Here is a 17,610-nt window from a genome sequence, read left to right on the forward strand (position 1 = left end):
TGCGCCCCCCTGCCCCAGAGCACCCAACCCCCCCATGTTGAGGGCATGCGGCCTGGCACGGCTCAGGAGGGGGGGGGGCGCTCGCTCGTCCCCACTCCCATTCCTGGCCGGCCGGGTAGCGTGCTTTGGATACGGGTCTGGTATGGATTGTAGGGGGACCCCCTACGTCAATTTTTCGGCGTGGGGGGGGTCTCCTTACAACCCATAACAGACCTAAGGGCCTGGTATGCTCCTGGGGGGTGAACCCATGCCGTTTTTTTCTTTGAAAATTGGCATGGAGTTCACCCTCAGGAATGCATGCTGAGCGACGCTGTCATTTTTTTTTAAAATTATTTGTTTTCCCGGCGCGTCTTTTTTTTTCACCCGTCGCAACTTTAGTGTCCCGTCGAAATTCTCAAAGCCGACCGGCGTTAATTACGTTCGCGCGCTGCACGTCGGGAAAATGACGTCACACGCATGCGCAGTACGGCCGGCGCGGGAGCGCGCCTCATTTAAATTTTAAACGCCCCCAGGAGAGGAGGACCGCCTTACGACGGCGGCACTTAAGTTACACTGCGTGTAATTTCTACCTAAGTGCTTTGACGATCAGGTACTTAGGTAGAAATTTTAAGTCAGTGTAACTTAACTGCTGAAATTTAAGTTACGCACAGTTTTTGAGAATTTGGCCCATTGTGTGTTTTTTTCCTGACATAATCCTCCTTTGCCCTATCAGCACAGAAAAATACTAGGGGAATGAACAAGACTGCAATGGGTTCTGGTATCGTAATTTTTAGGATAGAAGTCTTGTGTTTTTCCTTAGTGAAACATGTACCCATTTATGGCCCTTAGCATGACATTTGTTAACATTGAAAACTAGAATTCAGTTCTTACACAATGTTGCTGAATCATTATTCCTGTAATGGCTACACTTACAATATGAGCTCTGTTGAGTTAGCAGATGAATAAAGGTCATAATTCCAACACTACAACAAATATATGATCACAGCCTTGCACTGCTTCAGAAATACTGTACTTTATAGCTGAAATTTTAGCTATGTAAATAAAAAAAAATGGCTAACTTAAAGTGATTCTAAAGATAAATAATTTTTTACCTTAATCCCTGCATTAAGGTAAAAAATGTCCCGATACTGGTTTCCTCAAGCCTCTCCAAACACTTGCCTGAGTCCTCTCTTGATTCAGGGTTGTTCTCGGCTGCAGAAGTGCTGGTCTCTCTTCTTGCTCTCACAGGGCAGACTGAGAGCAGGGGGAGCCATTGGTTCCTGCTGATGTCAGTCAAAGTCTGTAAGAAGGGAGCGGGGATGTGGCCGAACCATGGTGTATGTGTCTATGGACGCTCACAGCCCGGCTTGGGAGCGCACCCCAATGGGTGCCCCCACAGCACACATAGCAAGCTGTGTGCTGTGGGGGCATCCCGATGGGTACCCCCACAGCACACAACTTGCTATGGGGGAACTCAGAGAGGAGGAGGAAAGGACAGTGCCAACCCAGGGCTGCTAAAGAAGAGGTAAGGGTCCACTCTGTGCAATAGCATTGTACAGAGCAGGTAGGTATAAACCTCTTTTTATTTTAGGAAAAAACAACCTTTATAACTTTAAAGAAGAACTCCAGCAAGACTGATTTTAAAGTTTTAAGGAGGTAAGCCTTTGAGCTTAAGTAATAGGCTTCATAGTAGTTTATGGAGATTTTCTGGCTTCCCATCATTCTACAAAGCAGAGCGTTGGGACTGGAAGTGTATGGACAGCAGGAGCACAGTGAACATAGCAGAATATATAATGCGCTATGCCCTATGAAGGTAAGTGTAAAATTCACATTACACGTACCTAACCCAAGGCATTTCAATTATATATATATATTATATATATTATATTTATATAACTATATAAAATATCTAAACCCAAAGAACAACCTCAAAGAGCAAGCATTTAATATTTTGCAGCTTACCAGTCCTAAGATGTGCTGGCTGCATTTGTTTTCTTTTTTCAGGCTAAGTACATTTTCTGCAAGTACAGAAAAACACCTGTTAATCTTGCCAGATTTATAATGCCCTTGCAACTTCTTGTGCACACAATATCTCAAATAATTTCATCAGCTTTCCCAGCTATTGTACATGAACTGCAAATCACCTCCCCCTTATGTTATGGTGATAAAGAGAGGGGGAGTTGTTTGTAGCCCACATCTGGAGAGCAGTATAGGGTGACAACAGTGAGTGAGTGGTGTTACCCCAGGGCAGATAGTGTGTTACTGGCAGGATCACCAAGTGAAAATAATAATAAAAAAATCCTGAAGAAGGAAAACAATGCAACCACCTCATCTAAGGATTTATAAACTGCACATTTCTGAACAAAAAAATTGAATCTAATAGTCAGCACATGAACTTATTTCAATTGTTGCTACCTCCTAGCTCCCCCTAAATATAGGGTGTTCAGCTCCAAAGTCAGAACTCTGACATGACCATTCCCCCTTCCATGCCACACCTGCTTCTCAGTTGGTTAGAAGGGTATGGAACATTACTAAAAGGGATACAGGAGGCTGGGATATGTCAGAGACCTGTCTTTAGTGCTACACTGAACATTTTGGTTGGTGGGCTCATGGGTAGCTCTGAATGGCAAAGAATGGGGCCTACTTTTAACATTATCTACCAGATTTAATGTTTTAAAGAAATTATAGGTTCTTTTTAGTGTACTGAGTTTAGGGAAGGAATAGAATAAGCATGACCAGTGGGGAACACATTTTTACATACATCCATAGTGCATACCTTTTATGATAACATGCATTAAATAACAATGGCATATGCCTTGCCTTAATCTATGAATATTAGTATGAAAATTACACGGGTAAATACGATTTTCCTTGTATTAAAAAAAGTGAGTTAGTCATTATTGTAGGACAGAAACTAGATTTACCAAAGGAAACACATACAGACTTATTCAAAAAGGAAGTGCACAGAGCTATGATGACTTACTGCTCTTTGCACCTCTCTTTGCATTGCCATGCTGAATAAACCTAATTACATTTTGAACAAGGACTAAATATATTAATCATAAAGCTGAAGAATCAGCTTTCTAACCAGCTTTCTAACCAAAAAGAAACTGTACTCACTTCCAAATCATTGAAAAATAAGTGTGTATCGGCCAAGTTGAAAATCATTTCTTCCATTCGAAGCCCAAGTGATACTGAGGTCGGTGGATCCTAGAGACAAGCAGAAAAAAAAAAGATGAAAAAAAAAGAAGAAGCAAATTCAAGAACCAAACAAATGGTTCAAATTATTAGTTATTTTAAGGTTTAAATAGAACAGACCATTTGACTATTTTACAGTGGGGCCTATGGTTGCCAGTTACACCTATGCATTTTAGCACACCGGCACATGTGATACCAAGGAAGTGATTTTTTTCCCCTAATGATTGTGATAGATGAAAATAGAGAGTTGTAAACCTATTTATGTAGGAAACTCACTGCATCCAATAGTCTACTTCATTCAAATAGTTTTCATTCATGGGCACCCATCACAAATATACCTGTATACAGGCCTGCAGGAATTGCTTATGGCTACAAGATTTTGAGATTGAAGTAAATGATTTGTGGATTTTCGAGAAGAGAAGAGGTGATAAGGGCAAGTGGTTAAGTTAGGCTTATCAGAGAGCTAGGGTATACAATAGAGAAGAACCTCTACATGAGCAAAAGTGAGATAAATCTAGCGAGACTACCAGATTAAGCCTGAAATATACTGGCACCTCTTACAGAATTCAGGACATCTGTGTCAAGATTTGGCATCTTCTAACAAATGATGGATGCCCAATGTACATATTCAATAAAGCTCAATCAATGAGTGCTATTTTGGTCCATAGTGATTGTTTCTGGAGAAAAGGTGACACTTTAGGGACCAGCAGAGAGAAGAATGGTGTTTTCAGGTTTGGTAAATGTGAGTACTACCACTATATGTTTGAGAAATCTGATTTATGTCTTGCCAATAGAAGGCTCCTCAGGTGAAAGGGCTGCATCGATTGTTTTACAGAAAGGGTGGTGTATATGAGATTTCCTTCACATTTTGAGCTGTCTATGTGAAGAAATATTTTACAATGATCAGAAGACTTCTATATGACCATATATATGAAATGTGGACTTTAACGTGAGATCAACTATTGTCAGACAATTTAATTGTGAACATAAAAGTAGAATTGATGAGATGTTGGGTGATTGCCAAACAGGTTCTACCTTCGGAAAACAGGTGGATATTGGACTTGCATTGTCCCTTCTCAAATGACTTTTTGCATATTGAGGCAGACAAATATAAGGGTTACAGTCTTATGGCATAATGTATTCCAAAATCATATACAGGCATACCCCACTTTTAAGTACACAATGGGGTTTATTTACTAAAGCTGGAAAGTGCAAAATCAGGCTCACTTCTGCATAGAAACCAATGAGCTTCCAGGTTTTATAACCAAAGCTTAATTGAACAAGCTGGGGTAAGAAGCTCATTGGTTTCTATGCAGAAGTGAGCCTGATTTTGCATTTTCCAGCTTTAGTAAATAAACCCTATTATGTACTTAAAAGTGGGGTATGCCTGTACTGTGATTTATGGGTATTATCAGGAACATTGTTGTATTGGTCTTAGCGCTATGCCATTTAATATAAGATACATATTTACTCAAAGTTGTATTATTTTTAATACTAAGGCAGAAATCTACCTTATGGGAGGGGCGGGGGATTGAATATGAATGCAGGATGTTTTACTATGTTTAAATAATACAGATTCCCATTGTGTAAGGCTGGCAATAGACGGTTCAAATCACCCCACTAACTGTTCCTTCCCCCATCCCTAAACACTTACCTGGCTCCTCTCACCAACCCAGTGCTGTCCTTTTTTGCAGCATGGCTCCTCCACTTCCTGGTCCCACAGGGAACAGAGGCAGCCTCAAGAGCCATAGGCTTCTGCTGCTGTCAGTTAAACTCCTGGAGGAGGGAGTAGGAGAGTGGCTTACCGTTACTGTGTGTGTCTATGGATTCACACAGTATGGTTCTGTAGCATGCCCACATGGGTGCCCCCATAGCCCATGGCTTGCTAAGGGGTCATTGGAAAGAAGGAGTGGATAGTGCCAGCGAGGATCTGCCTAAGAGAAGGTAAGGGACCAATATTGTTGCACTAAGCAGATAAGTATATCTTTTTTTATTTCGATTTAAAAAATTAGCCTTTGACATCACTTTAACATATGTTGGTATGCGTGCAGAAGTGTGAATAGACTGAAACAAACTTAAAGAGAAATATGGATACACACGTGTTCAATATACTGTATATTCAATGAATTATGCTGCATTCTCTATCTCACCAGTACTTTGATTAGGAATAAACCAAAAACAATGATGTTTAAGCAGTAGTGGTAAAGTATATTTTTCATCATGAGCTTAGATAAGAAATGTTGTCATTAAATAAAAATCTTGATAATTTGAAGAATGAATGCATTCATACTGACACTGGTAATCAAATTTACTTTACAGGTTAGTGATATTCCAAGTTAATCAAAGATATCTGTAGAGAATCACTGGGATTCTGTGACGCAGGCCACCCACATAGACTTAAAGTCTTTTGTTTGAGATTAACGTATAACACACTTTATGTTCTCTGCAGAAATTGCCATATCAGCTGGCTCCTTACTGAGCTAATAAAATAAAAAACAGTGTCCAAAGCCGTGGTTTCTAAATACAATGCAGATGTCTGGCTTGTTTTCATTTGTATAACATTTTCATGATTTTTATACATAGAACACATGCACTGATCGTTACATATATTTGTTGGATTATGTATTTGGCAGTTGTTGAGAAAGAAAGCAAAAGTCTACAAATTTGTTTAGAATATCTCAAGTTTTTGTACATGGGAAAACATATCTTAGGGCATGTGAATTTGCAGCATTTTTAGTTTTGATTTACATGCCTTCTGTTCTGTATTTCTTAAGATATAAAATAAAAAAAATGCAACATTTTTTCTAAAATAAAGATTTGTAAGGGCAGGCCAACTCTTGAGGTAATAAATATTAGTTAGAGGATCTCAGATTGACACACCAGCAAGTGTTTTCAAATTTTTAAAATTGGTCTTTAAAGTCATTGCAACCAATCAATTAATGTTACCTGCAGGAAAAAAAAAGTAGTAAACTGCAAATAATGACAATAAAATAGGCTACATACAATAACTATGTTAAAATGATATATATAGGTTGATTTACTATACTTGGAGAGTGCAAAATCTGGTGCAGCTCTGCAAAGAAACCAATCAGCTTTGAGGTCTAATTGTCAAAGCTTAATTGAACAAATTGAAGTTAGAAGCTGATGTAAGCAAAAACACGGAGTCCCTTTATCTGACCTAAATCAGAAGGTCTATTTTTGCACTTTTGCAAATTAATATTTTTAAAAAGTCTATTTGAAGCTTAAGGGTTCTTTCATACGGGCAAGCCAATCAGGTCCACTTGTCAGTATTTCTGGCAGACCGTCCAAACTACAAGTACCAACAGCCTGTTGCATCTGACTGCTTGTAGTCTCAATGAACTACCAGGGTGCAAGTGAGCCCTGTAGGTAGAGTCTTCCTGTCATTGTGTAACTGCCTGCTTGTACTAGGTACGAACAGACAGATATACTGACAGTCTGCAGGAGCCTTAGATTGCACCCGTTTAAAAAAAAAAGGTGAACTTATCCTTTAAATGCAACTGATGTTAAAGCAGTACCCACAAACAAAAACATATTATATTGCAACTTACTAATCATTAGATGTGATTTTTCTTTTAGGCCTTTTTTCCCTCTGTTTTCACCTGGTGATCTGGCCAGTAACATACCTCTTGTATTAGAGTGCCCACACTCTGGATGAAGGAACAAAAGAGACACCTTTGGACAGCAGTATTGTAAGTCCGGGCAGGGGGTAGTGTTAAATGTACTAGCAGATTTAGATGGATTGGACTAACAAACTGGAGCTGAACTCCAGCTAACACTTTTTAATCCACTTGCCAACCAGCCACAGTACATGAACTGCTGCAGGTCGGCTCTATTGTGCAATACGACGTACCTGTACGTTGTTCCATGCAAAATAATATTTTGGGCACGCACGCCTGATGCGTGCCGCAGCAGCCTGTGCTCCCCAGAGAGGCAGAATAGGGATCTGCCTATGTAAACAAGGCAGATCCCCATTCTGACAGGGGACAACATGGAGATTTGCTGTTCCTAGTGATCAGGAACAACGATCTCTGTGTTGTGCTAGTGATCCCATCCCCTACACCAGTGTTTCCCAACTCCAGTCCTCAAGGCACACCAACAGGTCATGTTTTCAGGATTTCCCTCAGATGAAACGGCTGTGGTAATTACTAAGGCAGTGAAACTGATCAAATCACCTGTGCAAAATAATGGAAAGCCTGAAAACATGACCTGTTGGTGTGCCTTGAGGACTGGAGTTGGGAAACACTGCCCTACACAATTAGAATACACCCAGGGAACACATTTAACCCCTTGATCGCCTCCTAGTTTTAAGTCCTTCCCTGCCAGTGTCATTTATACATTGATCGGTGCATTTTAGCAGTGATCACTGTAATAAGGTCACTGGTCCCCAAAAAGTGTCATTTGTAAAAATATTAATGGCACTGGTCCCCAAAATTGTCAGGCTTTTTTCTGTTTATAGCGCAAAAAAAAGCAGAGGTGATCAAATATCACCAAAAGAAAGCTCTATTTATGGTGAAAAAAATGAACATTTTGTTTGGGTGCAACATCGCACGACCGTGCAACTGTCAGTTAAAGTGACGCAGTGCCATATTGCAAAAAATGGCCTGGTCATTAAGGGGGTAAATGATCCATTTCACATTTCCCCTGGCAACATTGAAATGTTCATAATTTATTTATTTACTCCTCAATTGTATATTTATTCATATTTATTAATATTCCAGATTTACCCATGTGAATGTAACAAACAAACAGGGTTTCATAGCTGGATAATGCACTAAACCATTAATTGCACCCTTATTTTCTTTATAGCATATTTATATAGGTGATTTTAGCCAACAGACGTTGGCCTTCTTTGAGTCCTAGACTACTGCCCAAATTGTCCCCATTTTATTGCACCACTTGTGCCCAATTTGACCTTAATTTCTAAACCACTGATTGTTCTATTTTGTAAATCTTCAGTAATCCAGGTCAAGCAATCTGCTTGAATAGCATAGCTAGCTGTAGACAAAGTAGAGCCTGGATGTAATTTGTATAGAAGTATAGAATATCCATGTTTAGTTTTAGCAATCACTGATTCCTTTTTAAAGCGCAGTTGCCAAGAATACATTTAACAGAACTAAGCTAATTGACACACAATGGCCAGCAAAAAACTATCACGTTATTATTACAGTTTTGGCAAACTCCTTTCTCAACTGTGTGAATTTTATCATAGTCACAGATTGTCTTTTAGCCTTTCTGCAACTAAAAGGAAAGCAATTTGTATTGCTAATAAAAGATATTGCTGTAATATTCAGAGCCTTGTGTTCAAAACATCAAAATACTTTCAAGGTATAAATTAAGGAAAATGGCTATGTGATATATATATATATATATATATATATATATATATATATATATATATATATATATATATATATATATATATATATATATATATATATAGCTATAATGTTTGTCCACCTGTCTCAAGCTATCAATACTGTGAATGGGATGTCAGCATATTTCCACCTTCCAAGACCCAGCTAACAGCAGCTGGCTGCATGCATCAGCATCAGTATGAGAGGTGGAAAAGTTAGGAAAGCTCAGATTTCATAGAATAGAAATCATAAACACAATACAGCATAAAAGTCTTCATGGGTAGAAAAAAACAGCATAATGCATAACGTTATTGGCTAATTTTTCTTTTAACATTATCTAAACAAACTTAAAAAAAGATAATTGGTGTCCATCAAAATAAAAGTGTATAGATAAAAACAAATGCAAACAACCAAAACATAAAATTAAGTACAATCTCTAAGCTTTACACATAGCAAAAAAACAAACAAACACTGCAACATTAAGTTGACTTTAAAGTGGTTGTTAACTTCTCTGTGTTTCCTAATAATAGATGCTCCTGTCACTGTGTTTTACAAAAAAAAATGCAGACTATACTTGTTTTCAGAGCGCCGGATGGCGTTCACGTAACTACCCAGCTCTCTCCTCTCGCCGTCTGATACAGGTGCAGCGGGTGGGGCTGAGATTCCCCCACTGAAGTCAGTCAGGATGAGAGGAGAAGAGAGACGGCCGGTCACGTGAGCGTCGAGTGGCACTCTGAAATCAGGTATAACCGGCATTTAATAAACACTTAAATTTAAATACCTTTTTAAATAAAGTGTTCAAATAAACACTTTAAAACACAGTAACTTCAGATAATGTTCAGAAAAGAAACTGCAACATTTGAATGTCAAATTATATTTAACAAAATATGAAGTGTATTTAGAAAATATCATTTATGTACACGCCGCTTTTACTGTGTAAAAGAAAAGGAGTGCTTTAACATTAGCCATTTACTATCTACTTTTAGGGGCTCTATGAAGAAAAAGAAGAGGCTAGCTGCTTTGAGGCTTCTCCACCATATAGTGGTAAATGGGTCTATCACTTGTGTAGTAAATGCCGGAATACAATTGTAAACTTGCAATGCTTTTTTTAAACAATCCATTGCCTTAAACAGCAACTCTGAGGCCCCGTACACATGACCGAGAAACTCGACGGGCGAAACACATCGAGTTCCTCGTCGAGTTCCTTGTCATATTTCGTCTAACAAACTTAAGCCATAGATTATCCCTGGTATGCCTTATCAGTATTCTCAAAAGGACTGGAAACAATAATCTTGATGCAGCCTTAAAATAAAGTATGTCGGGTTGGCATTTTCTTTGGTTTATATTCTTTTGGTTCTTATTGGTTCTTTTGGTTCTTAATGTTTGCATCACCGTGCTCTTATAACCATCCTATAAGAATGCTTATGCAGTGGCACTGAAACAAGTATGGAACAGATGACAGCCTCAATTGTGCCAATGGTTCTTGGAGAACTTTGTTCAGATCCTTATTCATCAAAACTCAGGCAGTTATGCCTGTCTTCATAAAGTAGAAGCTTCTATTGTCAAAAGAATACTGTGTGAGGCATTTGTTAGGTGTTCCGAATATTAACTGTCATTTACAATATTTTTAAATCAGCAGTTTTCATTTTAATAATACCTGGTAATCCTGCCATGAAGATTTTCCTGTAGGAGCTTCCTGTTATAGAGTGGCAATGTTCTGATCTCGCAAATGTGTTCCTACATTGTCACCCTGAGGCATGAGCTTCCAATGGAGACTACAAATGTCCATTTTAAAAGAGAAGTATTGGTTTGGGTTTTTTCCCCCATCATACTTACCTAGGTGGATGCAGCATCACATCTGTCCCCCGGCGTCTCTGCACTGAGAACCGAGCCATTAAACCTTGACGACGGCTCGGTTCTCTCAGGTCCCAGAGTGGAGGGCTGCTCACTGTCAATCAGCAGCTCTCCTGCTCTGCTCCTCCACACTCACTGGAGCTCTGAGCTGTGGAGGGGCGGGGAGCGGCCATCTCAGCGGCTCGCTGAGAGGCTGAGACAGCCATCAGTCCAGGCAGCTGGCAGATCCAGAGTCGGGATGACGCGGTGCCTGGACTGATTTTGGTGACATCAGCAGAGAGTGGACTTTAGACCGCACTTTGCTGAAAACTAGTCACAGGAGTGCAAAACGAATTGCACTCCTGTGGCCCTTAGGAGAAGCCCAGCCTAAAAAGCTCAAGCTGGACTTCTCCTTTAACACAGATTATGCAGGCATGGTCCACTGTTGCCACCAACCAGAAACCTGCACTGAGAAATGCTATGCAGTCATTGCTGGAGTGCATGCATGTATACAGGAAGTGACTACAGGATATCAGAAGCACTAATATTTATTTATGCATTTAATTATAAAAAGGTACTATATAGTGATGACCATTTTGCGCATCAATGTACATATTGTACATTTACATCATGCAAAAAATGGTGAAGAAATGTAAATGGTTTATTATATACAGTGCTTTGATAAAATAAATGACATTCAATTAGTTTGTCTTTTGTTTTTCAATTATCTTCACAGACGAATGACTTTCACAACCCATGTCCCCAATCTAATCTTTTATTTGGCTACTTTATGCACCACACTTCTATGTTCCCAACCTACTAAGGAAATTGTACTTATACTTGTGTATAAACAGCCTGCCCATGCATGGATCAAAATGTGGCCAGTCCCTGCTGAACTAGCTGAATTTTGATCCATGTATAGCTGGCTTAACAGAAGCTAGATGTTTGTGAATTTGCAACCACAAGTGGATTTCTAGAAAATGTAACACTTATTGGCCCTTAAATATGGAGTTCAAATAGTACAAAACAGCCTCAGCTATCCCATGCCTACTGTGCAATGTGACCCAGCCAAGCAGCTACAAACACAGCTAAAGCCTAAAAATTGATATCTTCCATCTAGTGCCGCTTCACAGCAGTAGCAATTACCTCTAATGTGAAGATTGCAGAAGCATTAGGTAAAATAAGTACTGTCTAATGAGATAAGAAGAGAATCACCTTCCATCTCCGCCCTCCTTTCAGTAAAAGCACACATTATTATAGCCAGGCTAATTGACCTTTTGTCCTGTTCATTCCACGGCCCCAGGCAATTGTTCACAAAGAAAGAATAGAGAGTCATGTCCTGTCTGAAATAATGTGCAAACATTGCCCATTACAAATCAACTCCAACATCAAAACTGAAGTCTTTATTTAAGCCACCCTGTCTTTAATTATATAAACTCTTAAATGTGTAAGTCCTGCCTATTAGAACAGACTATTTCAGGTTCAAATCTGACAATCTTTCTTCTCTTGGGTTCTTTTTGAACCTACTATACAATTACCAGTAGACAAATTTAAAACTGACTTGTTTATATAAAAATATATATATATATATATATATATATATATATATATATATATATATATATATATATATATATATATATACATTACAAAAGGTCTTGTTTGGCTCTATATAGTAGATATCTATCTAAGCATGACAGACTGGGGCAAACCGGACTGCTGTGGTGCTAGTGCCTGCCAGCCTTTCTCTAACAACTGACCTGATGGAGAGAACACATGTGGTTATCATCTCAAAAAAACTAAAAAGTACTTGCAATGGCTGAAAGAATTTATTATGGTCCTAGAGGGCCATCCTATTATTATTATTAGTGTACAGGATTTATATAGTACCAACCATTTGCCCAGCGTTTTACAATATAAAGGGAGACAATACAGCAAAAAAAATCAATTCAATACAAGAGGGGAGGAAGGCCCTGCTCCTGTGAGGTTACAATATACAAGGGATGGGCTGGTGAAACAAAAGGTAATAACTGTGAGGGATGAACTGATGAGGGAAGTAGAAGACATGGTTGTTGGCTGAAGGAAGTATAGGTCTCCCTGAAGAGATGAGTTTTTAGGGATCGTCTAAAAGTGACACAGAGTGGAAAATAACTGAATAGATTGTGGTAGTAAGTTCCAGAGGATGGAAGAGGCTCTGGAGAAATCCTGGAGATGAGCATGGGAGGAGGAGACAAGGAAACTAGAGAGCAGGAGGTCTTTAGAGGAGCAGAAAGGGAGTTTTGGGTGATATTTGGAGACAAGATTGGTGATGTTGCTCGGCAGAGTTGTATATGGCTTTGTATATTATTGTTAGTGTTTTGCATTTTATTCATTGGGCAATGGAAAGCCAGTGGAGGGATTGGAAGAGAGGGGTGGGGGATACTGAAAGGTTGATAAGGTAGATGAGCTACAGCAGGGGTAGGCAACCTCAGCACTCCAGCTGTGGTTAAACTACAAATTCCATCATGCCTCTGCCTCTCGGAGTCATGACATCGCTTCCGGATTACTAGATCCAAGACCCAATCAAAGCCGTTTTCAGCTTCGTTCGGGTCCCTGGCCATCTGGCAGGTGTGCCGTATAGTCGCTTGTGCCTCCCGGAGGGACGGGAAAGCCCGGGCGAGCCACGGAAGATGACAGGACAGGGGTAACCTCCTTTCCCGCTCCTTGGGATAACAGGCAAGCGGCTACTTAGTCGCATGAGTTGTTAAGAAAGCCAACCGTCGGCTCAACAAAAAAATGACCGTGGGCTGGGTGCACGTGAATTTATCACGTGCACTGATGGGCTGGACATTTAGCGGCAGCGGGCTGGATGAGATCCACGGGCCATATGTTGCCGACCTCTGACCTAAAGAATGGCTTTTTATATCTGATACAACCTGTAATATAATTTCTTATTTTCCTCTTTGACTAAAGTGTCTACTAGGTGGAGGAAAGAAAAGTGCTACATTATTTTATAACAACAAATAAAAAGAACAGCTGTTACGCATAGAACCCAAGACATGTATGGGCACCACATTATTATTTCTAATATACTATACACGCTTTACATTTATAATTCATGTGTACAAAGAACGTGGTAATACAATTCTTTAAGCTGGTCTAAAACAAAACAGAGAAATAAAAAGTATATTAGGTCAATACATCAAAAAGTACATTTGATGTATTACAGTGCATGCTTAATGGATCTCAGGCTTAAATGGGAATTTCAGGCAAAAAGATAAATACACAGTTGAAGTGCAAATGAAATTCAGGGCCCTTCTAAACTGATCAGTTTGTGATATACTTTTGGTTTTAAAAAAGCAGAACAAAAATCCATGAAAAATGTATCCCTTTAAATTCTGTGGAACTCTTCACACCAATGTGCTTTGCAGGGAAAGAAAATCCATCGCATCTCGGCTGTCCGGACAGAGCTCCGTTTAGCCTCTCTGATCAGCGATCAGCAGGTGCCGGCTGGCATCTATTGGTCGGCTTCTGCTGTGACTAATTATAGCACAAGCGGCACGCTGGCGGTGTGGGCCCCTACATGGAAGTGCAACATTTTGCTTTGCAGGCAAAGAAAATCCATGAAATCCCTAAGTAAAAGCACCACACATAGTACACAAAAACACTGGCTAGACACACATTGAACCCTTAGATGTTTAACCCCTTGCCAGCAAGTGTCAGTACAGTGACAGTGCATATATTTATCACTATATTAGTATCACTGGTTCCCACAAAGTGTCAAAAGTGTCAGTTAATGTCAGATTGGCCGCCACAATGTCGCAGACCCGCTTTAAGTTGCTGACCGCCGTCATTACTAGTATAAAAATATAAATAAATACAAATTCCAGTAAATATATCATAGTTTGTAGACACTATAACTTTTGTGCAAACCAATCAATATTTGCTTATTTTGATTTTGTTTTAACAAAAATATATAGCAGAATATATATTGGCCTAAATTAATGAAGAAACTCGATTTTAAAATGTATTTTTTATTGGATATGTTTTAAAACAAAAAGTAAAAAAATATAGCTTTCCCCTCCCCCCCAAATTTTCGGCCTTTTTTGTTTATAGCACAAAAAACTAAAAAACCCAGTGGTGATCAAATGCCATAAGAAAGCTCTATTTGTGGGGGAAAAAAAACAACATTTGATTTGGGTACAGTGTTGCATTACCGTGCAATTGTCAGTTTAAATAATGCAGTGCCATATCGCAAAAAAAAATGGCCTGGTAATGAAGGGGGGTAAATCTTCTGGAGGCCAAATGGTTAGCTAATTTGTTTACATCACTAGCCAGTTTGCAGGTGTGAGGGCTGAATGGCATTAATATGGTGGATCTAGCAAATGGAACTGCAAAAGTAATTAGCAGTCATCCGTTTATTTTAACTACTCTCCCTTGATCTAATACAAAACTCACCATTATAACATATATCAGCTAATAAACAATAGGAATGCACAAATGGGACACAGTCAGATTTGACAGAGCTTTATATTTTATTTTAGACTGGTCTATAGTATTGCATGTGTTGCCATGGCTGAAAATTGCCTTGATGCTAATTTACTAATAAAGCTCCTTTTGCACTGACCCGTGCTTGGAGGAACGGGTATTATATCCGTTCATCCAGGAATGTATTTCCCCATTACCCCTATAGCCTAGAATTTCAGTGGTTTGGCAGAACAGGAAGGAGTAGTTGGAGGACCACAACGAGGGATCACTGGAGCAGCAGATGGTTTGGTTTAGACCAGAGGTTCATAAACATTTTTAGGCTACCGTCCCCTGGCCTCCTAGGCCATATCCCTAGTGTCCCCATACATACACACATACAATGATACACTCTCCATTCTTGGTAATAGGTCTACTACAGTTTCACAGCAGTGATAACTAGTCTAACAAAAACAAGTGTGTATTTTAGTATGTATTATATCACAACGAAATATTTCACAACTAAAACTTAACCTAGTGAACCAATTTATTTAGCAACCTGAAAGAGTACTTGTGTACCTCACCTTTAAATTGGATGTGTGACGGGGATATCAGCTTCTCAACCTCAGGATAACTAATAGGAAAAAGTCTGCAATCCCCATGTTCAGCCATCCCCCCCCTCCCCCCCCAAAAAAAAAAAAACTGAGCTACTTGCTTACAGTGAAGCCTTTCTTTACTAAATTAAATGTTTTTCTTTGTATAACATAATACTTACATGAAGGTAATCCACCATAAGAGATGAATGGAGGCTGATTGCTGCCTCATGCATCCACCACCAAAGAATTGTTGCCAGCATTTGAGAGATATTTATTACCTCAGGAAAACAGTCAGTTTTGGACACACCTTATGTTCGAATCCGGTATGAACAATTTTGTTACTGAGTTGTGGCTCAAAGAAGACTTAAGATTGGTATCCACATATCAACATTTTGTTCGGTTCAACAGGAATTGGCTGAATTGCAATCTGTGTGTTGCCCTGTCTGCTCAACAGAAGTCGGTCATTAACCACTTCCCCCCAGGAAGGATTTACCCCATTACACCTTCATGACCAGGTCATTTTTTGCACTGCGTTGCTTTAACTGACAATTGTGCGGTCATGTGACACTGTACCTAAATAAAATGTATGTCCCTTTTCCCCCACAAATGGAGCATTCTTTTGGTGGAATTTGGTCACATCTGGGGTTTTTTATGTTTTGCGCTAATGGTACACGATTTTTACTCTGAGCCAGACTCAGGAATACCGCCAGGGGGGTTAATACTTAACAGTAGCGTAATATTGTGATTAAAAATAAAAACATACTGTAGAACATTTGTTATTTTTTCTGTCATCACTCTTCTATGTTTCTATCTTTACTGACAGTATTGGGCTACTATGTAGCATCAACTATACTGAACCATTTGCTCCATTTGTTAGCTATCAATTACTACTCTTAGCAATTAATCACAGACAGTGTTGCCAACCTCCCATGCCTTTTATATTGACAAAACACAGAAAATTTACTGGCAAAGCACATTTTACTGACATCCTGAAATGTTATAATCCAAGACAGTCATTATTTAAACGGTATAAACAATGTAAACCTTAACAATACTCCTAACAATTTATCTGCCAGCTTTACAAATACAAACTCAAAACAGAGGGGTTTATTTACTAAAGCTGGAGAGTGCAAAATCAGGCTCACTTCTGCATAGAAACCAATCAGCTTCCAACCTCAGCTTGTTCAATTAAGTTTTGGTATTAAAACCTGGAAGGTTTCTATGCATAAGAGAGCCTGATTTTGTCCTCTCCTGTTTTAGTAAATAAACCCCTCTGTTTTGAGCGACAAAATGTCAGCATGACTAGGATTATGAAAGACATGAGTCACTCCGGGATAACACAGAAAAATAAGTTATGTGACGTGTGTGGCACGTCGCAGTGAACAGCATTGTATGGTCAGATTTTGCCTAAGGCCCCTTTCACATGTGCGGAGCGTTTGTCCGCTTTTTCATCCATCCGTTTGCAGATGAAAAAGGGACATACATTGGTCCCTATGTGATTGTGGGTGTCAGCGGATAAACATCTGCTGACACCCGTAACCCACCCCACCCACCTCCGCAAAGATCTGATTTTGCGGGATGGAAGAAAATCCTATTTTTTCTTCCGTCTGCGGATCGGATGAACACGGACACAAGGTCCGTGTTCATCCGATCCCCCATTGGGGAGAGCAGAGAAAAGACAGGGCGGTCCCTGCACAGTGTGCGGGGACCGCCCTGTCAGCCGCCGGCTTAGCGGGGATACGGCGCGATCCCCGCTGAGCTTACGGACACACGGAGGCGGATCATTACTGATCTGCCCCGTGTGAAAGGGCCCTAACAGTAAAGGGCCTAAAGGAGGACTGTTAAACAAAATCTAAGCCTAGTCGCTGTATACTCTACAAACATATACCACTCCATGTACCCACGTATCCATGTACCCACAAAATACTTCTAATTACTGTACCACAACTGACAGCCTCACAGACACAAATAAACTTTAAAAGATATATATATTTTTAAATTAAACATTTCCATTACATATGCTTTGATACACAAAAATATATATAATTTTGTCTGACTGAGCAGACCTAAAAGAGGAACTTCGTTAAAACCAACAACTGTTGGGGCAACAAACACCTTGGTCAGCACTACAAAATGTATAACATAATGTATAGAGTTCAGGGGTCAGGATGAACCCTATTTTCACA

The 17,610-nt window shown here is 39.6% G+C and overlaps 1 protein-coding gene across 6 annotated transcripts in view; it reads right to left on the reverse strand.

The window, feature by feature from the left end:
• EYA1 (EYA transcriptional coactivator and phosphatase 1) overlaps positions 1–17,610 on the reverse strand; it is a 125,788-nt gene that overhangs the window by 45,329 nt on the left and 62,849 nt on the right. For all 6 annotated transcript variants that reach the window (XM_040354397.1, XM_040354398.1, XM_040354403.1 and 3 more), the window contains one exon: positions 3,100–3,189. In XM_040354397.1, the coding sequence (XP_040210331.1) occupies positions 3,100–3,189 (90 nt within the window). The remainder of the gene's footprint in view (positions 1–3,099; positions 3,190–17,610) is intronic.

This window comes from Rana temporaria, chromosome 5 (genome assembly GCF_905171775.1).
Source record: "Rana temporaria chromosome 5, aRanTem1.1, whole genome shotgun sequence".
In the NCBI taxonomy this organism is placed as follows: Eukaryota; Metazoa; Chordata; class Amphibia; order Anura; family Ranidae; genus Rana; species Rana temporaria.